The 27,974-nt window shown below is 44.8% G+C and overlaps 1 protein-coding gene across 1 annotated transcript; it reads left to right on the forward strand.

Moving 5' to 3' along the window:
* Positions 1 to 1,883: 1,883 nt before the first annotated feature.
* Positions 1,884 to 27,968, forward strand: apbb3 (amyloid beta (A4) precursor protein-binding, family B, member 3). The gene is made up of 12 exons (XM_052520661.1): positions 1,884 to 2,774; positions 12,253 to 12,440; positions 12,551 to 12,624; positions 14,576 to 14,627; positions 19,149 to 19,298; positions 22,101 to 22,228; positions 25,555 to 25,669; positions 25,786 to 25,873; positions 26,003 to 26,086; positions 26,842 to 26,957; positions 27,290 to 27,469; positions 27,734 to 27,968. The coding sequence occupies exons 1-12, from the start codon at positions 2,726 to 2,728 to the stop codon at positions 27,959 to 27,961; spliced, it is 1,452 nt and encodes a 483-aa protein (XP_052376621.1). The 5' UTR covers positions 1,884 to 2,725; the 3' UTR covers positions 27,962 to 27,968.
* The last annotated feature ends 6 nt before the right edge of the window (positions 27,969 to 27,974 follow it).

The following is a 27,974-nucleotide window of genomic DNA, read 5'->3' on the forward strand; positions in this document are numbered from 1 at the left end:
GCTCCCTGCTGCCCGTTTAATCCAGAGATTCTTACCTTTGCCTTGATTTGAGTCTTGTCCAGATCATCATGGCATTTGCAGCTATTTATGATAGCCACATCAGCAGCTAATTAGCAATTCATTTGTGTTGGGGGTAAATAGAGGCAAATATATTGATAAAAGTTACCTTGTCCTAAAGATATTTACAAGGTTATCAAAATGTCACGCCAGGGTAAGTTTACATGAAATAAAGCCCTTATTTCAAGTGTTTCTAAAATCCCCTATTTATTTTACCTTTATTTAACTAGTCAAGTCAGTTAAGAACTTGTGGGAAAATGATTGGAACCATTTTCATGTTTGACCGCTAGGTTTTGTGTATTATGACTCATACTGTGGTGCTCTATTCATGCTAATGTTGGGTTTTTCAGCTAGCGCCCAATAGACTCCAATTGAAGGAGTGCGCTCCTTGTCTCAGAATCGTCCAGCTACCCATTGACGACGCATGGGCAACGTTCACAATTGAGTTTCCCATCTCCTCAAAAGTATCTCTGAGCGAACACAGAACAGAGGAAGACTTCAGTTTTGTCGTCAGGCAAACTTTGTATCGTCTGCATAGAACGATCGCGCAGCGCGCACTCTCCCCTCATCATGTGCTATCAAGGGATAGCTTCGCGCGAGCTGGGAGGTGGTTGCCACGGCAACTCAAGTGAAGGTGAGAATCGGATGACGCAAGCAGACTGGACGATGACGGGCAGTGTGAGCCTTCAAGACGTGGATGCTGATTAAGGTGGACCATAGAAATAATGTAGGATGGAACTGTAGACCATGTGTAGCCAATGGCAGTCAAATGTTTTTCACTTTCCGTATAAGCATGCTCAGTAAAATTTAGTTGGCTATATGCAGCTAGGGAGTCGAGTCTTTTTTTGTTGATAAGTCATCATTCATCAAATTGTACTGGCCATAGAATGACATACAATCTCTCTGCCTTACGTTGCCCTGCCGAGCCAACCAACAATTTCTGCTCAGTTGATTTGTGGAGACTGGGATAAGGATCACTTTACTGTCAGATTGATGGCCATCACTTTAATTACACTAAAACATTGCATCTAGGTAAATGAGACGTTTTAGAAAAGCTACAGTAATTCCCTTTAAGGGATGCTGCTTGTAGAACACCTCTGCTCCCAACACCTTAGCATAGAGAGGCCCCCATCAGGAAAATGAAGATTTACATGAGCTATTCCTGTATTCTGTCAAATTTAAATGTTGCTGGCATTGCTATAAAAAAGTGCTCTTAATATTGCCCTCCCAAATATATATTTTTTTAAAACAGTAGACCATGACAGATGCGGGTTCTTTGTGTGGGATAGATTTATGTCACTAATCTTCCTGAGACATCCCATTTACACAGAGAGGTGTGTGTATCCCATCTCAAATTGAATGAAATCCTATTACAGCTCCCTCGCTACACAGACACTTGATATAGGCTACACCAATCGTATTAACTGTTTGAGAAAGTGTGTTTGTTTTGGTTTCTGTATTGCCCTTTTATTGGCCTCCATATTCCTATAGTATGTATTCTATATTCTAGAAAAGTACGATTTTGTGTCTGTTTGCTGGTGTGCACTTCACCCTTGACCCTAAAGTACATGTTCTGTGCCTCCTGCCCAGCCGTCCTTAAGGCACAGAGAGAGAGAGAGAGAGAGAGAGAGGGAGAGAGAGAGAGAGAGAGAGAGAGCAGAGCCAGGGGACAATCAGAGAGGGAGGGAGAGAGAGAAAAAGCTAGAGTGTGTGTGAGAGAGGTAAGGGGTGGGGGGAAAGAGGAGGAGGAGTGGCCGAAGCTGCAGGCACCACTGAGCACAATACAGAACGAGAGAGAGAGAAACGATAGGCGGCAGCAGTATAACAAACAGCATCCCTCCAGCACAGAGATAGAGATCATCAAGACAGAGAGAGATCATCAAGACAGACAGAGAGAGAGATCATCAAGACAGACAGAGATAGAGATCATCAAGACAGACACAGAGATCAAGACAGACAGAGAGACAGTTCATCATTACAGAGAGATCATAAAGACAGAGAGAGAGAGATATCATCAAAACAGAGAGGGAGATTTTCAAGACAGAGAGAGATCATCAAGACAGAGAGAAAGACAGAGATTATCAATACAGACAGGGGGATCTTCAAGACAGAGATAAAGCTCCTCAAGACAGAGAGGGAGAACTTCAAGACAGAGATAAAGCTCTTCAAGACAGAGAGGGAGATCTTCAAGACAAAGATAAAGCTCTTCAAGACAGAGATAAAGCTCTTCAAGACAGAGAGGGAGATCTTCAAGACAAAGATAAAGCTCTTCAAGACAGAGATAAAGCTCTTCAAGACAGAGAGGGAGATCTTCAAGACAAAGATAAAGCTCTTCAAGACAGAGAGGGAGATCTTCAAGACAAAGATAAAGCTCTTCAAGACAGAGATAAAGCTCTTCAAGACAGAGAGGGAGATCTTCAAGACAGAGATAAAGCTCTTCAAGACAGAGAGCGAGATCATCAAGACAGAGAGGGAGAAGGGATTATATTTTCATAGCTTTTACTCAGAGTGCTGGCCAGGGCTTGCACAAAGAGAGGAGAGAGTGACACAGACGGAGATAGAGAGTGGAGTGAAGATTTTAATCCTCTTGGCATGCGAGTGTGTCCCTGGCTGCTTGGAATGTGTTGCAGCTAACCCGGGGGCCAGGACGGAAGGAACAACTCTCACCATGCTGGGGAAGGATTACATGCTCGCCATCATCATCGTCAATTATGACGGTGAGTAGGCTACACACACACACACACGCACACACACACACGCACGCACGCACGCACACACACACACACACACACACACACACACACACACACACACACACACACACACACACACACACACACACACACACACACACACACACACACACACACACACACACACACACACACACACACACACACACACACTGTCCTGGGCTCCTCCATACTTTTTTCTCTTAGCCCTCATTCCTCAGAGGAAGTGGAAGAGAAGAGGAGGAGTGAGTTAGTGTTGGTCTGTAGGTGTGAGCTGATTAATTGTCCCACAAACACTGAAGAGTGATTGTTGGCGATACATGTACAGTTTAAGTGATCATGGAAATACAATGTTTATGAAGACTGAGTTAGATGATTGTGGTTTTGTTGAGAGGTCAGGTAGTGAACTATAGTGCCTCTGTTAGACGAAGAACATGTGGATCTATGAATGTTTTGTATTTAGCTTTGTATTAAAGATAATAATGGTGATGGTGGGTATTTCACGACCAGTGATGCATCATATATGTATGTATGTTGCTTCTGAGAAGTTTCATATATCACATTGGTACTAGCTGGTCTCGCTCAAAGCATTGGACCATAAGTCTCCTCCCCCCTCTCTCTCTGTCTCTGTCTCTGTCTCTCTCTCTCTCTCTCTCTCTCTCTCTCTCTCTCTCTCTCTCTCTCTCTGTCTCTCTCTCTGTCTCTCTCTCTCTCTCTCTCTCTCTCTCTCTCTCTCTCTCTCTCTCTCTCTCTCTCTCTCTCTCTCTCTCTCTCTCTCTCTCTCTCTCTCTCTCTCTCTCTCTCTCTCTCTCTCTCTCTGTGTCTGTCTCTCTCTCTCTCTCTCTCTCTCTCTCTCTCTCTGTCTCTCTCTCTGTCTCTCTCTCTCTCTCTCTCTCTCTCTCTCTCTCTCTCTCTCTCTCTCTCTCTCTCTCGACAATTCACAGTTTTCCCTTGCAATACCAAACGTCTGTCTAGTGAGTCCAGTCTGCAACGTGGTCCTTGAGGGCCTACCTACATGAATTCACAGGATGGCTGCTTAAAATTCTGTGCATCCGTATCTGTTTTGTGGTTTTAAAATATATCATGCCATGATTTTGAATTTTCTGTCCAACTTAGTGTCCCTCACCCTCCCCACAAACAGTAAACAAATACCAGCCCAGAGATGTTATTTATAGAGGACAGGATGTGTTGTTCACCTGTGTGACTGTGTGGGTTGCCATGTGACTTGGTGTTGTCTTGGTAACTGTTGCCCTCCTGGTGTAAGGAGCGGCTGTCAGCTAGTATATTATTGGGAGTATTGGACAGGACAGTAGCCAGTTAGCACAGTGTTTTGTTGTAAGCACAAAGGAGAGTGGAGTCAATGGAGAGAATAATCAGTTTGATGACTATAAAACATCGATATTACATTTAATGATTTATTCTACAGTATGTTATTGTAGTAATGATGAATTAAATGTCAAATCCAAAACATATTGGTGAGCAACAGCATTGTTAATATCCTATTAGTAGGCTATAGAAGGCTTGTCCCTCTGTTGTTAAACCTTTTTTGTTATGAACTTTTCCCTCATTCATAAGAAAAAACACCACCGGTTCCTGAAATAAAGCATCTGTCTTAACTGGGTATGTCATTGATCCCAAAATAACTCTCTTTGAAAGAGAGAGAGGGAGAGAGGGGAGAGAGGGAGAGTGGGGAGAGAGGGAGAGAGGGAGAGAGGGGAGAGAGGGAGAGTGGGGAGAGAGGGAGAGTGGGGAGAGAGGAGGAGTGGGGAGAGAGGGAGAGAGGGAGAGTGGGGAGAGAGGGAGAGAGGGAGAGAGGGGAGAGAGGGAGAGTGGGGAGAGAGGGAGAGTGGGGAGAGAGGGAGAGTGGGAGAGTGGGGAGAGAGAGGGAGAGAGGGGAGAGAGGGAGAGATGGGAGAGAGGGGAGAGAGGGAGAGTGGGGAGAGAGAGGAGAGAGGGAGAGTGGGGAGAGAGGGAGAGTGGGGAGAGAGGGAGAGAGGGAGAGTGGGGAGAGAGGGGAGAGAGGGAGAGTGGGGAGAGAGGGGGAGAGAGGGAGAGTGGGGAGAGAGGGAGAGTGGGGAGAGAGGGAGAGAGGGAGAGTGGGGAGAGAGGGAGAGAGGGAGAGTGGGGGAGAGAGCGAGAGTGGGGAGAGAGGGAGAGAGGGAGAGAGGGAGAGTGGGGAGAGAGGGAGAGTGGGGAGAGAGGGAGAGTGGGGAGAGAGGGAGAGTGGGGAGAGAGGGGAGAGGGGAGAGAGGGAGAGAGGGAGAGTGGGGAGAGAGGGAGAGAGGGAGAGTGGGGAGAGAGGGAGAGTAGGGAGAGAGGGAGAGTGGGGAGAGAGGGAGAGAGGGAGAGTGGGAGAGAGGGAGAGAGGGAGAGTGGGGAGAGAGGGAGAGTGGGGAGAGGGGAGAGAGGGAGAGAGGGAGAGAGGGAGAGTGGGGAGAGAGGGAGAGTGGGGAGAGAGGGAGAGTGGGGAGAGAGGGAGAGAGGGAGATTGGGGAGAGAGGGAGAGAGGGAGAGTGGGGAGAGAGGGAGAGTGGGGAGAGAGGGAGAGTGGGGAGAGAGGGAGAGAGGGAGAGTGGGGAGAGAGGGAGAGTGGGGAGAGAGGGAGAGTGGGGAGAGAGGGGAGAGAGGGGAGTATGGAGAGAGGGAGAGTGGGGAGAGAGGGAGAGAGGGAGAGTGGGGAGAGAGGGAGAGTGGGGAGAGAGGGAGAGAGGGAGAGTGGGGAGAGAGGGAGAGTGGGGAGAGAGGGAGAGTGGGGAGAGAGCGAGAAGGCGTCATACTTATGCTGGGCACGATAAACAGGGGCACGCTGTGTCAATAGGACAGTTTGTTAGAAAATAGTCTCTGCGATAGTAGCCTAATGTTAGTGTAGTATACACATCGTTCCTGCTATTGTTCTGTGTAACGAAGGGTTTTGGTGATGGATTATTTAACTGGTAAATCCAGTGTAAAAACTTGGTATATTGTCGAGTCAAGGATATACACTTTATATGATAGAGAGTTTGGGTGTGTGTTCGTATATGTGTGTGTGACTGTGTGTTGGAGGGGGTTAGGGTGTGGAATGGAGTAGATAGAACCCTCTGGAATATAAAACTGGTCCCAGTTTGTGCTTTAACCAACGTCATCTGACTGTCATTGTCACGCCATGTATGGGTTAGGTTGGACCCTGATTCAGTGCTGAATCCCAGATTGATGTTGTGATTCAGTCTGACCCATAATCCCTCTGGCAGAGAGAGCCTAGCTCTGACCTTGCACAGACACACAGCTGGGATTACTCTCTATCTCTCTCTCCTCCAGATGTACCTCTCGCTTTTTCTCTCTCGTTGTCTCTCTCTCTCCTCCAGATGTACCTCTCTCTCTCGCTCTGCAGTTTATCATATTACTGTTATTTATAGTCTCCGCTTAATTGCAATTTCTTGTCTCTAGTCTACAGCAGGGTGTTTTCTTACATTGTTACAGTATAAACATATTCTGTTATTTTGATCTAATTTGAAGCATTGCTCTCAGTTGAGACGGCTGAGGGGAGGACGGCTCATAATAATGGATGAAATGGAGTCGATGGAATGGTATCAAACACATCAGAGATGTGGTTTTCATGTGATTGATACCACTCCATTGACTCCATTTCATCCATTATTATGAGCCGTCCTCCCCTCAACAGCCTCCACTGCTCTCGTTTATAAATCGCATTACCCCTAAATATTCCATTTGTTAAGCTGTCCCAGTCCGTAATTCCCCATTCGGTTGTGTAAGGGGTAGTTCTGGGCAGAGAGAAAGATGAGAGCTACCCGACTGCAATCACTGCTTAATTACAGCTGTTTACAGCCTTGTGGGGAGCTCAGTCTTCATTGGCCATTTGGGAGTTATTTGGTAACAGGCTCAGTCCAAACGTGTGTTGAGAGACTCCAGTGTGTATCTGCATCTAGATTAGATAGGCCATGATTTATTTTGGTCACTGGTGTCATCAGTGACAATGACAAGGGGGTGAGGACCGTACTGCACCCCTCCTCCATAAAGTCACTGCATCCACTAGTCTCAAAGGAGACTTGAGGTATTTGAATGAGGTCCACGAGTAAATAAAGCCTGCCAAAATTGATGAAGCAAGATACTTGGGAACACTTCTCAAGTCCAGGCTGGCATCCATTACTGCACAGTAGGAAAGGCAATGTTGACAAAGCTATAGTTGACGGTGCATAGAGGACGAGCTAGTTTCTGCCGGTACCGGGAATATCAGTCACATTCATCCTCATGCGTCAATCTAATGTACATGTACAGCTCACACAACAATATCACGTGAAATCTCTCTACCCCGTTTAGCTTATTCGATTAGCTGATTTAGAGAAGTAGTTGCTATAGGAACTGATCACGCATTGCAGACTCACTCTCTGGGATTCATCAATAATTCACTAACATCGTCTCTCTGTCTCTCTCTGTCTCCGTCTATGTCTCTCTCTCTCTCTCTCTGTCTCCCTCTCTGTCTCTCTCTCTCCCTCTCTCTCTCTCTCTCTCTCTCTCTCTCTCTCTCTCTCTCTCTCTCTCTCTCTCTCTCTCTCTCTCTCTCACTCTCTCTCTGTCTCTGTCTCTGTCTCTCTCTCTCTCTCTCTCTCTCTCTCTCTCTCTCTCTCTCTCTCTCTCTCTCTCTCTCTCTCTCTCTCTCTCTCTCTCTCTCTCTCTCTCTCTCTCTCTCTCTCTCTCTCTCTCTCTCTCTCTCTCTCTCTCTCTCTCTCTCTCTCTCTCTCTCTCTCTCTCGCATTACTTTAGAGATCACCATTTGAAATGGCCAGGTATTACTCTCCTGTATCATTAGTGTTGAGAGAATACACCAATACTTCATGGACTTCATGGACTCCACTATTCAATAGAAAGCCCTCTGAGTAAGGAAAGCCATTACAGATACATGCAAACAGTAAACAATGGCTATTTTGTGTACTGTTTCAACATCGAAAAAAAGGTTTAATCAATACTATTCACTTACCATGGGAATTAAATGCACAGCACATTGAATCTGTTATTGGGAATAATTTTACAGTGGAGACTGGTTGAGAGCAGGGTACTGGGTGCAGGCCGGCTAGTGGTGACTGTTTAACAGTCTGATGGCCTGGAGATAGAAGCTGTTTCTCAGAACAGAGTCTCCCATAGAGATGGAGCCATTGGAACAGTCTCTCATAGTGTCCCATAGAGATGGAGCCATTGGAATAGAGTCTCTCATAGTCTCCCATAGAGATGGAGCCATTGGAACAGTCTCTCATAGTCTCCCATAGAGATGGAGCCATTGGAATAGGGTCTCCCATAGAGATGGAGCCATTGGGACAGTCTCTCGTTGTCTCCCATAGAGATGGAGCCATTGGAACAGTCTCTCATAGTCTCCCATAGAGATGAAGCCATTGGAATAGGGTCTCCCATAGAGATGGAGCCATTGGAACAGTCTCTCATAGTCTCCCATAGAGATGGAGCCATTGGAATAGGGTCTCCCATAGAGATGGAGCCATTGGAATAGGGTCTCCCATAGAGATGGAGCCATTTGAATAGGGTCTCCCATAGAGATGGAGCCATTGGAATAGGGTCTCCCATAGAGATGGAGCCATTGGAACAGTCTCTCATAGTCTCCCATAGAGATGGAGCCATTGGAATAGGGTCTCCCATAGAGATGGAGCCATTGGAATAGGGTCTCCCATAGAGATGGAGCCACTTGAATAGGGTCTCCCATAGAGATGGAGCCATTGGAACAGTCTCTCATAGTCTCCCATAGAGACCAAAAAAGCTGGACACTCACTCTGTACAAAAGTCAGTCAGAGAGGTATGATGATGCTATCTAGGATAGGATTGGTGCCACTATCTTGGTGAATGAGGTCAGTTGCATGGAAGATGATGATTCACTGTTTTGGATTGAAGTATTGTAATATGAGGATTATCCATCATCAGCCCTGGTGTCAGGTTATATAATACCAAATACCCTGGCATAAGATACAAATTCAGCGTAGCAGTAAGAATCCAGCATAGCAGTAAGAACTCAGCGTAGTATTAAGAATCCAGCATAGCAGTAAGAACTCAGCGTAGCATTAAGAATCCAGCATAGCAGTAAGAACTCAGCGTAGCATTAAGAATCCAGCATAGCAGTAAGAACTCAGCGTAGCATTAAGAATCCAGCATAGCAGTAAGAACTCAGCGTAGCATTAAGAATCCAGCATAGCAGTAAGAACTCAGCGTAGCATTAAGAATCCAGAATAGCAGTAAGAACTCAGTGTAGCAGTAAGAACTCAGCGTAGCAGTAAGAACTCAGCGTAGCAGTAAGAACTCAGCGTAGCATTAAGAATTCAGCGTAGCAGTAAGAACTCAGCGTAGCATTAAGAATTCAGCGTAGCAGTAAGAACTCAGCGTAGCATTAAGAATTCAGCGTAGCAGTAAGAACTCAGCTTAGCATTAAGAATTCAGCGTAGCAGTAAGAACTCAGCGTAGCATTAAGAATTCAGCGTAGCAGTAAGAACTCAGCGTAGCATTAAGAATTCAGCGTAGCAGTAAGAATTCAGCGTAGCATTAAGAATTCAGCGTAGCAGTAAGAACTCAGCGTAGCATTAAGAATTCAGCGTAGCAGTAAGAACTCAGCGTAGCATTAAGAATTCAGCGTAGCAGTAAGAACTCAGCGTAGCATTAAGAACTCAGTGTAGCAGTAAGAACTCAGCGTAGCAGTAAGAACTCAGTGTAGCAGTAAGAACTCAGCGTAGCAGTAAGAACTCAGCGTAGCAGTAAGAACCCAGCGTAGCAGTAAGAACTCAGCGTAGCAGTAAGAACCCAGCGTAGCAGTAAGAACTCAGCGTAGCAGTAAGAACTCAGCGTAGCAGTAAGAACCCAGCGTAGCAGTAAGAACTCAGCGTAGCAGTAAGAACTCAGCGTAGCAGTAAGAACTCAGCGTAGCAGTAAGAACTCAGCGTAGCATTAAGAATTCAGCGTAGCAGTAAGAACTCAGCGTAGCATTAAGAATTCAGCGTAGCAGTAAGAACTCAGTGTAGCAGTAAGAACCCAGCGTAGCAGTAAGAACTCAGTGTAGCAGTAAGAACCCAGTGTAGCAGTAAGAACTCAGCGTAGCAGTAAGAACTCAGTGTAGCAGTAAGAACTCAGCGTAGCAGTAAGAACTCAGTGTAGCAGTAAGAACTCAGCGTAGCAGTAAGAACCCAGCGTAGCAGTAAGAACTCAGCGTAGCAGTAAGAACTCAGCGTAGCAGTAAGAACTCAGTGTAGCAGTAAGAACTCAGCGTAGCAGTAAGAACCCAGTGTAGCAGTAAGAACTCAGCGTAGCAGTAAGAACCCAGCGTAGCAGTAAGAACTCAGCGTAGCAGTAAGAACTCAGCGTAGCAGTAAGAACCAGTAAGTGAACTCAGTGTAGCAGTAAGAACCAGTAAGTGAACCCAACGTAGCAGTACTCTGTGGGAGAAGGCATTCTAAGATGGGAGAACTCTGTGGGAGAAGGCTGGCTAAGATGGGAGAACTCTGGGAGAAGGCAGGCTAAGGTGGGAGAATTCTGTGGGAGAAGGTAGGCTAAAATCAGAGAACTCCGTGGGAGAAGGCAGACTAAGATTGGAGAACTCTGTGGGAGAAGGCAGGCTAAGGTGGGAGAATTCTGTACCAAATTGTCTCCTCGAGTGGCCATGTTCTCAGGGCTGAGATGAATTACAATTATGCACACAGCTTCATCATCCCCCGAAGATGCTGCACTGACTGACCCATCAATCAGCCGGTGAAATGTGCTGAATAGTGGTGTCATCCAGAGGCTGGTCCAGTCCTTAGCCCCATGCCCAGGAGGCCCGCCTGTCTACCTACCTGCCTAAAAAAAATAAAAGCCTGGAGTGTTCTGCCTCCCATCTTTCTCTCACACTGTTGTCTCATTGATTTTCTCTCCCTGTAACAGGGTTCAGCTGATCTGTTTCTGGGTCTAATCTTCTCATGCTGTCCATCCCAGGGATGTGTGGTGTTGTTTTTCATTGTCAGACACAAGGGTGACCAGGGTTAAACAGCGAGATGAATGGGGATGAGATGTACAAGGCATAAAATCATGTAAAATTAGCAATAAATGACAGACCAGACTTAAAGAAAAACTGGCATAAATGGTTTTTGCATGATTGATTTAGCACCTATTCGATTTAGCCTCTATTTGATTTAGGCTCTTTTTGATTTAGCCTCTATTTGATTTAGCACCTATTTGATTTAGCACCTATTCGATTTAGCCTCTATTTGATTAAGGCTCTATTTGATTTAGCACCTATTTGGTTTAGCCTCTATTTGATTAAGGCTCTATTTGGTTTAGCCTCTCTTTGGTTTAGCCTCTATTTGGTTTAGCCTCTATTTGGTTTAGCCTCTATTTGATTAAGGCTCTATTTGATTTAGCACCTATTTGGTTTAGCCTCTATTTGGTTTAGCCTCTATTTGATTTATCCTCTATTTGGTTTAGCCTCTATTTGGTTTAGCCTCTATTTGGTTTAGCCTCTATTTGGTTTATCCTCTATTTGGTTTAGCCTCTATTTGGTTTATCCTCTATTTGGTTTAGCCCCTCTTTCTCTCTCGTTCCGTGATAACAGCGAGAAAACTGTGGCATGCTGCTGAGAGAGAAACACCCATGCTCAGGCAAACCTGTCCCAAATGACACCCTATTCCCTATGTAGTTCCTGGTCAAAAGTAGTGCACTACATAGGGAATAGTGTTCCATTTAGGATGCTGTCCTCGTGTCACTTCTGACCCACTTCTTGCGTTCTATCTCTTTTTTTGTCGTTTTTCACCACTCCATTCACCCAGCTCTCCTTCGAGCACATTGAGTTAATGGCAGAATTAGTCCAAACTATATTGAAGTGTCCAAAGAAATCACTCTTCGTCTGCTGAGCATAAGGTATTTTTCTCTCCCATCACATCTTTTAATTGAGTCTTTATGTCTCTACTCCTCTCTGCACATTTTAAATAATTGATCTCCTGATTTACATATTCATTTGCCCTTCCAAACACAAATCTGTCCCATCGCATATTCAGTGTTAGGGGAAAACAAAGGAGGCGAGCCTCAGACACTAGTTTTGCCAGCCAGCCCTGTGTGATGCAGAGGGACTGTTCTGAATTCTACTCTGGTAATTGGTAGATTTATCATGTGGCCAGAGGATCTCACACGCCCTGCTGTGCTCTCCTCTGCCGGTCACGTGTAGCAGGGCCGTGAGAGCAAGGCCAGCCGTGGAGCTTACATAGGCTTTAGATTGGGTGAGGCTAATGCTAGATGCCGATGGGATGCAGCCCGCTGTGTACGAGAGACCTCAAAGAGCTATGTTTATGCTAGAGCCAGCCGTCATTATGAACATAATGAAATATTGACCTGACACTACTGTTACATTTTGACACCAAAATGCACTGCAATATTGGCCATGAGTGCTTCTTCATTAAGATGACTTACTGTCACCTGTCATCATTGTGCTTCCTACCTGTTCTGTGTTCTTCAGACAATATTTGGAACGACCCAAGCCTTGATTTGGACTCTGACCTACCGTCAGGGTGGCGCACCATCCGGGACAGCACTGGTACCTATTACTGGCACGTGGCCACTGGCGCCACCCAATGGCAGCACCCGTCCTACAGCACTGAGGAGGACCAGAACTCCATCAATGGCATCACTGCCGCGGACATCAAGGTTAGGGCTTCAACTTCTAAATAAAGTTCAGTCTCACCGTTTGACTTTCTGTCCTTTATTCTGAATGTGGTGCCATCACCTCTAATATTGTCTCTTGTCCTCTTTTCCAGAGCCTGGAGGCTGGGGGCAGACGTGAATCAAGGGCAAGGCTGACAGAGAGCCCATTGGCCTCCATAAATGACAGGTAGTCTTTCAAAATCCTCTGCAGACCCAAACCAACACTCATTCACCTGCGCAAGCCCTGTAGCCTTGTTACTGGGTTATGCTATCCACGATGGAGTAATGACTACATTTCAGTTGTGTGATGAAGGTTGTTCTACAAGGTGACTGGGTTGACTACATTTCAGTTGTGTGATGAAGGTTATTCTACAAGGTGACTGGGTTGACTACATTTCAGTTGTGTGATGAAGGATGTTCTACAAGGTGACTGGGTTGACTACATTTCAGTTGTGTGATGAAGGTTGTTCTACAAGGTGACTGGGTTGACTACATTTCAGTTGTGTGATGAAGGTTGTTCTACAAGGTGAATGTGTTGATGATGTAATCAAATGAGAGGGTTAGTGTTTTGGATGTATTCTCTCTCTCTCTCTCTTAATCCGTTCGATGGCTCCATGGCTCATGATGGCTTCACTGGCCTGGAAATGTGGCAGATCACATATCCCTATGCCTCCTGGAATACTTCCCCCACTATTCCATTCTCTGTGTTCTGATCTGAGGCCTGACATATTTGTCCCCAGGCTGATAAAGTCAGGAATAGATAAATCCTCTGAGATTTAGGCCCTAGTTCAGCACCACACTACATCATATCATTATTACAGTTCAGACATTGTACCATGATCTGAATACATACAAGCGATTAGGGAAAATACTGTTTGATGTAGTTCCTGAGGATGAGTCGTAACCATCTGTGGCACTTCTGTGTTCTTAGGTTTCTTTAGCGTAGACCGGTTGGCTGACAAGATCAAAAATGCTGCATGCGCATCGATGCGGCCGGAAGCCGTGCTTTGTTATGATTCTGAATGGTCATATCGCTAGCGACCATGAAAGGAGCAGCCTTGTGGGGAATCGTAGGTGGCTCGTTTCAGCTTGCATATTTTATTGATACCATGTTTTGAGGTGTTTTGACTGATGTCATGTCTATGCTAAAATGGCTCAAATTCGCTAGCTAGCTGTAACGATGTATTTGAGAGACAACAAGTGCTCATTGTGCAAATGTATTTATGTTTTCAATAAACATTGGAGACTACATCTAGTTTTCACGTTGTCAACATTCTAAGCTGACCCCGTCTGTTTTGCCGCCTCGTTTTTGTTGCTAAACAACCAACCCGTCTTATACAGCAAGGTCAAACCTGTTAGGTCAAATGCATCTTAGATCACCTTGATGGTTGTTCATAGGTTCTTTAATATTATGTATAGCTACCTTGCCTTTACCATTAAGGGAAAAAGCACTTAACAATTCAATTATCTGAAGTTATCTTATTTTAGCAGCCCCTTGAGGGACCCTGTGTTAATGAGCCAACCAATAAACACAGTCCCTGCTGCAGTGATTATGTTTTGAATCAGGATGCATTTGACACAGGGGAGCTTAATGTTCTGTATGGACAGAGATTGTGGAGAATAGTGAAACTCAGTTCACTGAGCGTACCATCAAGAAATGCATCGGTCTAATAATGGACACTTTATCTTATCCTGCTCTGCTTCACCAAAGAGTTTAATGGAAAGAGAGGGAGAGTCTTGGGCCCCTGGTTGCAGGAATAGTAGCCTCTTGGGATTGTCTCCAGTCAGCTGTATCAGGGAGGTAAATGTCTAACATCTCCACCTCTGAGTCAGCCGGTGTGAGGTGATCAGAAAAGCTCTCTGTTTATTTTTTATCATCCATGACCCACTCAACAGCTGTTTCCCCATCAAGAGCAGACAGGCAGGCAGCATCAAACTGTAAGGAAAGGCTTTACTTTCAAAGTCAAACACAAACAAACAGATGAACAAAGAACTAGATAATAACATCGTGTAATACGCCATACCAAACAGCATCTTACAGGGCAGCAGGGAGGGATGCAGAAAAGGCAACAGCGTAATTTGTGCTGTCGTGGTGGTAATCCTTCATGTCATTTGATTGTTCTGATAATCTCCCACAGGGTCTCCTGGCAGGACGATTATTTCTGCACCAACGTTGATCCTGACTCCAAGGTAGAGTGGGCTTTGATGTTGTCCAAACCATAGAAATACAGTAGAATCCTTAGAACGGGCCATTCATTTGAGGCAAGCCTGTTCTATAGATTACATTTCTATGGTCCAAATCCCTCTTCTTCTGCACTCACCAAAACAGCAGGTTCTGACCAATAACATCCATACCCAAGACCAATTTCAGGGGGGGTAAACACTTCTGTGCTCCTCCAGAGTATACTAATCTATTTTATCTGATTTTTAACTCATAACACTATTTTCTATAATTTATTATTTAAGGGTTAAAAGTGACCACATTTATAATGTTAGCTTTGATCAATATATTTTTGTTGTTGTTCAGGCTAGGCAGCTCTTAGAAGAATTATTGAGAGTCACCTCTTGAGTCAGGCAAGGAGCAGTGTTGATAGACTGTAGATACAGTGAATACATTATATAGAGGCATCATGTTGATAGACTGTAGATACATTAAATACATTATATAGAGGCATCATGTTGATGGACTGTAGATACATTAAATACATTATATAGAGGCATCATGTTGATGGACTGTAGATACAGTGAATACATTATATAGAGGCATCATGTTGATGGACTGTAGATACAGTGAATACATTATATAGAGGCATCATGTTGATGGACTGTAGATACATTAAATACATTATATAGAGGCATCATGTTGATAGACTGTAGATACATTAAATACATTATATAGAGGCATCATGTTGATAGACTGTAGATACATTAAATACATTATATAGAGGCATCATGTTGATAGACTGTAGATACATTAAATACATTATATAGAGGCATCATGTTGATGGACTGTAGATACATTAAATACATTATATAGAGGCATCATGTTGATAGACTGTAGATACATTAAATACATTATATAGAGGCATCATGTTGATAGACTGTAGATACATTAAATACATTATATAGAGGCATCATGTTGATGGACTGTAGATACATTAAATACATTATATAGAGGCATCATGTTGATAGACTGTAGATACATTAAATACATTATATAGAGGCATCATGTTGATAGACTGTAGATATATTAAATACATTATATAGAGGCATCATGTTGATGGACTGTAGATACATTAAATACATTATATAGAGGCATCATGTTGATAGACTGTAGATACATTAAATACATTATATAGAGGCATCATGTTGATAGACTGTAGATACATTAAATACATTATATAGAGGCATCATGTTGATGGACTGTAGATACATTAAATACATTATATAGAGGCATCATGTTGATAGACTGTAGATACATTAAATACATTATATAGAGGCATCATGTTGATAGACTGTAGATACAGTGAATACATTATATAGAGGCATCATGTTGATGGACTAGATACATTAAATACATTATATAGAGGCATCATGTTGATGGACTGTAGATACATTAAATACATTATATAGAGGCATCATGTTGATAGACTTTAGATACATTAAATACATTATATAGAGGCATCATGTTGATAGACTGTAGATACATTAAATACATTATATAGAGGCATCATGTTGATAGACTGTAGATACATTAAATACATTATATAGAGGCATCATGTTGATAGACTGTAGATACATTAAATACATTATATAGAGGCATCATGTTGATGGACTGTAGATACATTAAATACATTATATAGAAGCATCATGTTGATGGACTGTAGATACATTAAATACATTATATAGAGGCATCATGTTGATAGACTGTAGATACATTAAATACATTATATAGAGGCATCATGTTGATAGACTGTAGATACAGTGAATACATTATATAGAGGCATCATGTTGATGGACTGTAGATACATTAAATACATTATATAGAGGCATCATGTTGATAGACTGTAGATACATTAAATACATTATATAGAGGCATCATGTTGATAGACTGTAGATACAGTGAATACATTATATAGAGGCATCATGTTGATGGACTGTAGATACATTAAATACATTATATAGAGGCATCATGTTGATAGACTGTAGATACAGTGAATACATTATATAGAGGCATCATGTTGATGGACTGTAGATACATTAAATACATTATATAGAGGCATCATGTTGATAGACTGTAGATACAGTGAATACATTATATAGAGGCATCATGTTGATAGACTGTAGATACAGTGAATACATTATATAGAGGCATCATGTTGATGGACTGTAGATACATTAAATACATTATATAGAGGCATCATGTTGATAGACTGTAGATACAGTGAATACATTATATAGAGGCATCATGTTGATGGACTGTAGATACAGTGAATACATTATATAGAGGCATCATGTTGATGGACTGTAGATACATTAAATACATTATATAGAGGCATCATGTTGATAGACTGTAGATACAGTGAATACATTATATAGAGGCATCATGTTGATGGACTGTAGATACAGTGAATACATTATATAGAGGCATCATGTTGATAGACTGTAGATACATTAAATACATTATATAGAGGCATCATGTTGATAGACTGTAGATACAGTGAATACATTATATAGAGGCATCATGTTGATAGACTGTAGATACATTAAATACATTATATAGAGGCATCATGTTGATGGACTGTAGATACATTAAATACATTATATAGAGGCATCATGTTGATAGACTGTAGATACAGTGAATACATTATATAGAGGCATCATGTTGATGGACTGTAGATACAGTGAATACATTATATAGAGGCATCATGTTGATGGACTGTAGATACATTAAATACATTATATAGAGGCATCATGTTGATAGACTGTAGATACAGTGAATACATTATATAGAGGCATCATGTTGATAGACTGTAGATACATTAAATACATTATATAGAGGCATCATGTTGATGGACTGTAGATACATTAAATACATTATATAGAGGCATCATGTTGATAGACTGTAGATACATTAAATACATTATATAGAGGCATCATGTTGATAGACTGTAGATACATTAAATACATTATATAGAGGCATCATGTTGATGGACTGTAGATACATTAAATACATTATATAGAGGCATCATGTTGATAGACTGTAGATACATTAAATACATTATATAGAGGCATCATGTTGATGGACTGTAGATACAGTGAATACATTATATAGAGGCATCATGTTGATGGACTGTAGATACAGTGAATACATTATATAGAGGCATCATGTTGATGGACTGTAGATACATTAAATACATTATATAGAGGCATCATGTTGATAGACTGTAGATACATTAAATACATTATATAGAGGCATCATGTTGATGGACTGTAGATACAGTGAATACATTATATAGAGGCATCATGTTGATAGACTGTAGATACATTAAATACATTATATAGAGGCATCATGTTGATGGACTGTAGATACAGTGAATACATTATATAGAGGCATCATGTTGATGGACTGTAGATACAGTGAATACATTATATAGAGGCATCATGTTGATGGACTGTAGATACTGAACACGCTGTACATTATTATCTAGTCTGAATAGTCTCTGCTTATTCCCTTCTCTCTGCCTCCTCCCCACCTCTACCCCCCACTCCTGTCCCTCCTGGGTCTGTTGGCATGGTATGGTGTGGTTATGTTCATACGGTGTGCTGTGGTTGTGTTGGCATGGTGTGGTGTGGTTTTGCTGGCATGGTGTGGTTTTGCTGGCATGGTGTGATTGTGTTGGCATGGTGTGGTTGTGCTGGCATGGTGTGATTGTGTTGGCATGGTGTGGTTGTGTTGGCATGGTGTGATTGTGTTGGCATGGTGTGGTTGTGCTGGCATGGTGTGATTGTGTTGGCATGGTGTGGTGTGGTTTTGCTGGCATGGTGTGGTTTTGCTGGCATGGTGTGATTGTGTTGGCATGGTGTGGTTGTGCTGGCATGGTGTGATTGTGTTGGCATGGTGTGGTTGTGCTGGCATGGTGTGATTGTGTTGGCATGGTGTGGTTGTGTTGGCATGGTGTGATTGTGTTGGCATGGTGTGGTTGTATTGGCATGGTGTGATTGTGTTGGCATGGTGTGCTGTGGTTTTGCTGGCATGGTGTGATTGTGTTGGCATGGTGTGGTGTGGTTGTGCTGGCATGGTGTGATTGTGTTGGCATGGTGTGGTTGTGCTGGCATGGTGTGATTGTGTTGGCATGGTGTGGTTGTGTTGGCATGGTGTGATTGTGTTGGCATGGTGTGGTTGTGCTGGCATGGTGTGGTTGTGTTGGCATGGTGTGCTGTGGTTGTGCTGGCATGGTGTGATTGTGTTGGCATGGTGTGGTTGTGCTGGCATGGTGTGATTGTGTTGGCATGGTGTGGTGTGGTTGTGCTGGCATGGTGTGATTGTGTTGGTATGGTGTGGTTGTGCTGGCATGGTGTGGTTGTGCTGGCATGGTGTGGTTGCGCTGGCATGGTGTGGTTGCGCTGGCATGGTGTGGTTGTGCTGGCATGGTGTGGTTGTGCTGGCATGGTGTGGTTGTGCTGGCATGGTGTGGTTGTGTTGGTCAGTGTTTTGCAGTGCGCTCCCTGGGCTGGGTGGAGATTCCAGAGGAGGAGCTGATCCCGGGGAAGAGCAGTCTGGCTGTCAATAACTGCATCCAGCAGCTGTCCAGCAGCAAGGCAGAGGGCCGCGATGACACACTGGGCGCCTGGGGAGAGGTGAGAAAGGCGACATGGGGGGGGTTGAGAGAGTCTTCTCTGTCCTCCCTGTCCTCTCTGTCCTCCCTTTCCTCTCTGTCCTCCCTGTCTTCTCTGTCCTCTCTGTCCTCCCTTTCCTCTATGTCCTCCCTTTCCTCTCTGTCCTCCCTGTCCTCCCTATCCTCTCTGTCCTCCCTTTAATCTCTGTCCTCCCTTTCCTCTCTGTCCTCTCTGTCTTCTCTGTCCTCCCTTTCCTCTCTGTCCTCCCTGTCCTCCCTTTCCTCTCTGTCCTCTCTGTCTTCTCTGTCCTCCCTTTCCTCTCTGTCCTCCCTTTCCTCTCTGTCCTCCCGGTCCTCCCTGTCTTCTCTGTCCTCTCTGCCTCCCTTTCCTCTCTGTCCTCCCTGTCCTCCCTATCCTCTCTGTCCTCCCTTTCCTCTCTGTCCTCCCTTTCCTCTCTGTCCTCTCTGTCTTCTCTGTCCTCCCTTTCCTCTCTGTCCTCCCTGTCCTCTCTGTCCTCCCTTTCCTCTCTGTCCTCCCGGTCCTCCCTGTCTTCTCTGTCCTCTCTGTCCTCCCTTTCCTCTATGTCCTCCCTTTCCTCCCTGTCCTCTCTGTCCTCCCTGTCCTCTCTGTCCTCCCTTTCCTCTCGGTCCTCCCTGTCTTCTCTGTCCTCTCTGTCCTCCCTTTCCTCTATGTCCTCCCTTTCCTCTCTGTCCTCCCTGTCCTCCCTATCCTTTCTGTCCTCCCTTTCCTCTCTGTCCTCCCTTTCCTCTCTGTCCTCTCTGTCTTCTCTGTCCTCCCTTTCCTCTCTGTCCTCCCTGTCCTCCCTTTCCTCTCTGTCCTCTCTGTCTTCTCTGTCCTCCCTTTCCTCTCTGTCCTCCCTTTCCTCTCTGTCCTCCCGGTCCTCCCTGTCTTCTCTATCCTCTCTGTCCTCCCTTTCCTCTATGTCCTCCCTGTCCTCCCTATCCTCTCTGTCCTCCCTTTCCTCTCTGTCCTCCCTTTCCTCTCTGTCCTCTCTGTCTTCTCTGTCCTCCCTTTCCTCTCTGTCCTCCCTGTCCTCTCTGTCCTCCCTTTCCTCTCTGTCCTCCCGGTCCTCCCTGTCTTCTCTGTCCCCTCTGTCCTCCCTTTCCTCTATGTCCTCCCTTTCCTCCCTGTCCTCTCTGTCCTCCCTGTCCTCTCCGTCCTCCCTTTCCTCTCTGTCCTCCCGGTCCTCCCTGTCTTCTCTGTCCTCTCTGTCCTCCCTTTCCTCTATGTCCTCCCTTTCATCTCTGTCCTCCCTGTCCTCCCTATCCTCTCTGTCCTCCCTTTCCTCTCTGTCCTCCCTTTCCTCTCTGTCCTCTCTGTCTTCTCTGTCCTCCCTTTCCTCTCTGTCTTCCCTGTCCTCCCTTTCCTCTCTGTCCTCTCTGTCTTCTCTGTCCTCCCTTTCCTCTCTGTCCTCCCTGTCCTCCCTTTCTTCTCTGTCCTCCCGGTCCTCCCTGTCTTCTCTGTCCTCTCTGTCCTCCCTTTCCTCTATGTCCTCCCTTTCCTCTCTGTCCTCTCTGTCCTCCCTTTCCTCTCTGTCCTCTCTGTCTTCTCTGTCCTCCCTGTCTTCTCTGTCCTCCCTGTCTTCTCTGTCCTCTCTGTCTTCTCTGTGTTCCCTGTCCTCTCTGTCCTCCCTTTCCTCTCTGTCCTCCCTATCCTTTCTGTCCTGTCTGTCCTCTCTGTCTTCTATGTCCTCCCTTTCCTCTCTGTCCTCTGTCCTCCCTTTCCTCTCTGTCCTCCCTTTCCTCTCTGTCTTCTCTGTCCTCTCTGTCCTCTCTGTCTTCTCTGTCCTCTCTGTCTTCTCTGTCCTACCTGTCCTCTCTGTCCTCCCTTTCCTCTCTGTCCTCCCGGTCCTCCCTGTCTTCTCTGTCCTCTCTGTCTTCTCTGTCTTCTCTGTGTTCCCTGTCCTCTCTGTCCTCCCTTTCCTCTCTGTCCTCCCTATCCTTTCTGTCCTGTCTATCCTCTCTGTCTTCTCTGTCCTCCCTTTCCTCTCTGTCCTCTGTCCTCCCTTTCCTCTCTGCCCTCCCTTTCCTCTCTGTCTTCTCTGTCCTCCCTGTCCTCTCTGTCTTCTCTGTCCTCCCTGTCCTCTCTGTCTTCCCTGTCCTCTCTGTCCTCCCTTTCCTCTCTGTCCTCCCTATCCTTTCTGTCCTGTCTGTCCTCTCTGTCTTCTATGTCCTCCCTTTCCTCTCTGTCCTCCCTGTCCTCTGTCCTCCCTTTCCTTTCTGTCCTCTCTGTCCTCCCTTTCCTCTCTTTCTTCTCTGTCCTCACTTTCCTCTCTGTCCTCCCGGTCCTCCCTGTCTTCTCTGTCCTCTCTGTCCTCCCTTTCCTCTATGTCCTCCCTTTCCTCTCTGTCCTCCCTATCCTCTCTGTCCTCCCTTTCCTCTCTGTCTTCCCTGTCCTCCCTTTCCTCTCTGTCCTCCCTGTCCTCACTTTCCTCTCTGTCCTCCCTATCCTTTCTGTCCTGTCTGTCCTCTCTGTCTTCTATGTCCTCCCTGTCCTCTGTCCTCCCTTTCCTCTCTGTCCTCTCTGTCCTCCCTTTCCTCTCTGTCTTCTCTGTCCTCACTTTCCTCTCTGTCCTCCATTTCCTCTCTGTCTTCTATGTCCTCCCTTTCCTCTCTGTCCTCTGTCCTCCCTTTCCTCTCTGTCTTCTCTGTCCTCACTTTCCTCTCTGTCCTCCATTTCCTCTCTGTCTTCTTTGTCCTCTCTGTTCTCCCTGTCCTCTCTGTCTTCCCTGTCCTCTCTGTTCTCCCTGTCTTCTCTCATCTCTCCCTGTCCTCTCTGTCCTCTCTCCCTGTCCTCTCCCAGGGCCAGGACATGATGATGGTTCTGAAGAAGGATACCCTCAGCCTGATGGACCCAGTGGACCGCAGCCTTCTCCACTGCCAGCCTATCACTGACATCCGCGTGTGGGGCGTGGGCTGCAACAATGGCAGGTGGGCCAACCTGGGAAACGTATTGGGAAATACTCCCCAGTCCTCTCACCTTCTCTTTTCGTTTTGGTCAGTGTTGATACCTGAAGTTACATGTTGAAATACGGTACAATATGGTGAACCAACTAAGCACAATGATCTTGGGTTGATGGTCAGGGAAGACTGTTTAAAGTTGTTGTTATTGTTTATACTTGATGACATGGAAATATTCCATTGAAGAAAGGAAATAATTTATGAATTAGTGTTTTTATATGGGCTACACAGCCTTGGGTTTGGTTGGTAATTCAGCGTAGCAGACATGTCAGGTCTATTGTAGTACACTGGGAGTTGAGTGCATCTGAGGGCAGTTATATTTGGCTCTGTTCTTGCTGGAGAAAATTCATGCATTGACCTATTGGCAGTGTCAGTGGTACTACGTCTCAGACGCCGGCTGAGTAGAATAGACTAGCCCTGAGGAAGAGACATGCAAGGGTAGAGAATTAGAATTAGTTATTTTTTTGTATTTTTTATTTAACCTTTATTTAACTAAGCAAGTCAGTGAAGAACAAATTGATATTTACAATGACGGCCTACCCCGACCAAACCCAGACGACGCTGGACCAATTGTGCGCTGCCCTATGGGCCGGATGTAATACAGCCTGGACACAGAAGGACTGAAACTAGTGAAAATAAGTCAGTACAGCCGTGCAAAATTGTTACTGACAGTAGGCTTGTTGTATGAGGATCATAGTTATGAAGCAATACAACCGTTTTGTCTCCTAGTTAAGGTAGTTGTAATAATGAACTTTCTTTCTTTTTTAAATGCCACTCGTGAAAACAGAGACAGGTAATCACTCTTTTCTTGGTCAACTCATTTTCTGTTGACATCCCATGTGTGACTTTGCCAGCTTGCATCAGGGTCTCAAGAAGAAGAGCTCAGTGCTCCAGTAGGTCCGGCGTACTTTCTATAGTCCTGCTCTGTATTATTGCCTCATCAATAATGTAACATGCGTCTGCCCGACATGTTTCTCATGCACGTTCAAAGAAACACGTCTATTTCTTTCTCCATTTCTATCGACCGTTATGTCTTTATGTACCAAGCAGTTCTGTCCTTGTCTCAGAACAAATGCCCACCCAGCCTTATTTCAGACTGTTGTCTTGCACTATTCCCAAATGAATACTGCTGATGATTGAGCTATAATGTGAGAATCATAATGGACTATCTTCCTGGGGTCAATTCTGCTCAAACTCCATAATGATTGCATTCCTCTGAGAGCTGAATGGAGGATGCATCAATGTGTAAATTCATGTAACAGACTTTTCTACAACAGTTGGATGGGCCTTTGTGAAGATAAATGGACAAGGAGAGCTTGCTGGGTCATGTCCAAATGATGAGCCCCCCCCCCCCGTGCCTTAGCCAAGTCTCAAGGTCGCATCTGCCACTGTGACAAATGATCTTCATTTACACCTGGCTTCATAGTATTACACCCCAACAAAAGACATGGATTATTGCCATAAAACAACTCCCGTTCCACTGTGGATGGAATACAGAATATTGTACACACACACACACACACACACACACACACACACACACACACACACACACACACACACACACACACACACACACACACACACACACACACATCTTACCGTTTGTTGACACACCGCTGATGCCAAAGGGAAGCTCATCTGTTATTCCCTCTGACTCCAGTGTTTTCCTCAATATTTGAGTTCCTTTCCCAGGCATCAGCACATTCTGGTATGGCAGAGCCGTGGCCTACATAACAGCACTGTTGCTCCTGATCGTTTTAAGTGGGGAAACCCACTGAGGATGTTACAGGGACAATAGAGAGAATTACACCTCGACAACACTCACCGAGCCATTTCCCATTTAGCAGCTGCACATTGGGCACGGAACCGTTCTTCATTTACTAACTATGTGTCAGAGAGTTTACAGTACAATGTCAGTTGGGTGCTTTTACTCTGATACGTGATTACAGGACCATGTCCCTTTCTGATATGTGATTACAGGATCATGTCCCTTTCTGATATGAGATTACAGGACCATGTCCCTTTCTGATATGTGATTACAGGACCATGTCCCTTTCTGATATGTGATTACATGACCATGTCCCTTTCTGATATGAGATTACAGGACCATGTCCCTTTCTGATATGAGATTACAGGACCATGTCCCTTTCTGATATGTGATTACAGGACCATGTCCCTTTCTGATATGTGATTACAGGACCATGTCCCTTTCTGATATGAGATTACAGGACCATGTCCCTTTCTGATATGTGATTACAGGACCATGTCCCTTTCTGATATGTGATTACATGACCATGTCCCTTTCTGATATGAGATTACAGGACCATGTCCCTTTCTGATATGAGATTACAGGACCATGTCCCTTTCTGATATGTGATTACAGGACCATGTCCCTTTCTGATATGTGATTACATGACCATGTCCCTTTCTGATATGTGATTACAGGACCATGTCCCTTTCTGATATGAGATTACAGGACCATGTCCCTTTCTGATATGTGATTACAGGACCATGTCCCTTTCTGATATGTGATTACAGGACCATGTCCCTTTCTGATATGTGATTACAGGACCATGTCCCTTTCTGATATGTGATTACAGGACCATGTCCCTTTCTGATATGTGATTACAGGACCATGTCCCTTTCTGATATGTGATTACAGGACCATGTCCCTTTCTGATATGTGATTACAGGACCATGTCCCTTTCTGATATGTGATTACAGGACCATGTCCCTTTCTGATATGAGAACTTGGTGACAGAGCAATACATTCCCTGTCCATGTTGCTTAACGTGCCGAGAATAATGTCTGTCCATATGGATCCCTGGTATTTATAGACCTCTGATATCTGACACTGCCTGGTCCTGTCAGCTCCTGAGGGACGATGCCTGAGGTCACCCCCCCCCCCATCTCTTCTAAAATATGAGCCAGAGTAACTGATAGTATCAATGTTAAAAATAGTCTGTGTTGTCTGTATTCAGTGCTCAGTTGCTTAGTAGTCGTTTGATGATTGTGCGCTTGATCAAACAAACTGATGATGCTGGCTGGTGCACCGTTGGCTTTAGTTCAGTGTGCTAACGCAGTGATGTAGGACTAGTGCAAAAGGTGTGTATTCAATATGGCTTTCAATTCCTTTCCATTCTCTAGTCATACTAATGGAATTATATTGTTATACATACAGTACCAGATCGCCAGGTGAAGCAGGAAGTCAGCTATCCCCTCCACAATCCAGACCTATAGATAGTGCCTCTACTCTGTGTTAATCTATGCTGTTGTGTTCTGTTCCTTTCCAGAGACTTTGCCTTCGTGGCCAGTGACAAAGACACCTGTATGCTGAAGTGCCACGTGTTTCGCTGTAAAGCCCCAGCAAAAACCATTGCCACGGCTTTGCACAAAATGTGCTCAAAGGTAACCACAAAGTGAAGCATAGGAGGTGGTTTAACACCCCTTTAGTCCACCGTAGTAGTTTAGGTTCATTCTAGAGTGAGCCAGTGTGAATGCTGTGTCTGTGTGTATGTGTCCAGATCATGGCAGAGAAGACCACAAGAAGCCCATCTATGGCGCGCTCCCTCACCATGGCGACCATCTCCCCTGAGGACCTGCCACGCCAAGGTACAGTAGGTCACAGAGACCTTCAGTTACAGTCTGTAGGCGTTTTCTCAATGGAGCAATGTCCAGTTTATACAAGTTATCAACTCCATAATATCATGTGACGTTTTGATTCTTATGTTTTTACTGCAGTGGACTTCGTGGATGCAATGAGGCAGAGGGTGCAGAAGTTTGAGGTGCAGTACATCGGAAACCTGCCCGTCTCCAGGGCGATGGGTACTGTATTCTAATCTAGTCTATTATTAAACTGGCAAAATACCATCACATTTTTCATCTGTTTATTTATTAAAATAGCTCAAAGAAGAAAGACAATCTTCTCCTTCCTATATCAACCTTGAGACTCAACAGGGGAACACAAGATCTGTGATGTCTCATCAACAGATATGGAGGATTAGACAGCAGCCAAGACTCACAGGCATGTTTGAAATTGGGTTTGGATCATTTAAGAGACAGAGGACATCGTCTCATTATTATCAGCAAACGCGCCGAGTCACGTTGTGATTGTGAAGCTAGCGCTCAGGGTCACTCTGTCAGTTGGCAGTCCCTAGGTGTATTCACTACAAGCTCCAACACGGTAGCATCCATCAAGGTGCCCTGCCTGTCTGCTGTTAGCTGGACCTGCTGTTAGCTGGACCTGCTGACTGACCGACATAGAGCTTGTCCCAGATGCTTTATGTCTGGGGTATTATAGTCCACTGAGGTGTTCTTGATAGTGATGACAAGCCATTTGTCCTCATTTGAGATCACACACCTTTGCTATATTTTAACAATCACTGGAAGTTAGGCAAGGAAATCAGTTTGGTACAACGCAAAAGTCCTTGAAACTCTGAGCATGTTCTCTCACAACGGAAAAGAGCAGAGAATAACACTAGAAGCCCATCTATGGTTTTACCTCGCTTTTGGAGGTCACTGTGGCTGTGTTGTTGCTGAAGCAGCTGTATTAAGGTCCTCTATGTGGGATACTCTGGCAGGTATGGAGGTGCTGAACCGGGCCATAGAGAGCATCATGAACACCTCAGACAGTGACGATTGGGAGCCCATCGTCATCCACATCTCTGACAGTGTCCTGTCACTCTGGAAAGGAGAGGTGAGGAGGATTAATCAGGAAACCTGTAAACACTGGTGGTCAGACCAACCAATGAAATTACTACATTTCTCTGGCTACCTGTTGTTTCTCTCTCTCACTTAAAAAAAAATACTTTTGTCTCTCTCTCTATTTCCCTCTCTCTCTCACTTTCTCTTTCTCTCTCCCTCTCTCTTTCTTTCCTAGCCACCATGCTTTTACACCTGCATTGTTTGCTGTTTGGGGTTTTAGGCTGGGTTTCTGTACAGCACTTTGAGATATCAGCTGATGTACGAAGGGCTATATAAATAAATTTGATTTGATTTGATTTACCTTCTCTATGATTTCTCTTTCAGGATGGAGATGATCCATTTTGGGAATGTCAAGTGCGTTTGTTGACTTTTCTGGGTGTGGGGCATGATACACACACCTTTGCAGTGATAGTGGACGGCGGGACACAGCGGTTTGAGTGTCATGTTTTCTGGTGTGAGCCAGACGCAGGGATCATCTCTGAGGCTGTGCAGGCTGCATGCATGGTGAGTCACTTAGTTAGGGGTCCCCCTGAAGGATGAAACACAGTAATGGAGAACCAGTGGACAAAATGGATTCTGTAGACAAGCTGGCAGGAAAAATACTTGAATTTATACATGCTATCATGGCTGAATGATTAATATTTTAAAGGGAATTGGCAGAGAATGGTAGAGAATGTCATGGAGTCATGACTCATTTACGGTATCTTTCTAACATGAAGAGGGACATTATGGTCACTGCTTAACATGACTCCATTGTGTCCCCTGCAGGTCCAGTACCAGAAGTGCTTGGTAGCCCAGACTCCACCACCCAGGTCCAAAATGTGGCGGGCGGGTTCCAAGGTGAAGCGGGCCAACTCCATGGACGGCTTCAGTTTTCCAGCTCCCCGTCACCAAGGACTGTCCCCGCCCAAGGCTGGCTCCTCCACCACCAAAAAGGGCATGCTGGCGTTTTTTGAGACTTTCAGAAATAAACAGTCAGCCGTTTCCACACCATAGCAACCAGAGAGGG

This window comes from Oncorhynchus keta, chromosome 6 (genome assembly GCF_023373465.1).
Source record: "Oncorhynchus keta strain PuntledgeMale-10-30-2019 chromosome 6, Oket_V2, whole genome shotgun sequence".
NCBI classification, from domain to species: domain Eukaryota; kingdom Metazoa; phylum Chordata; class Actinopteri; order Salmoniformes; family Salmonidae; genus Oncorhynchus; species Oncorhynchus keta.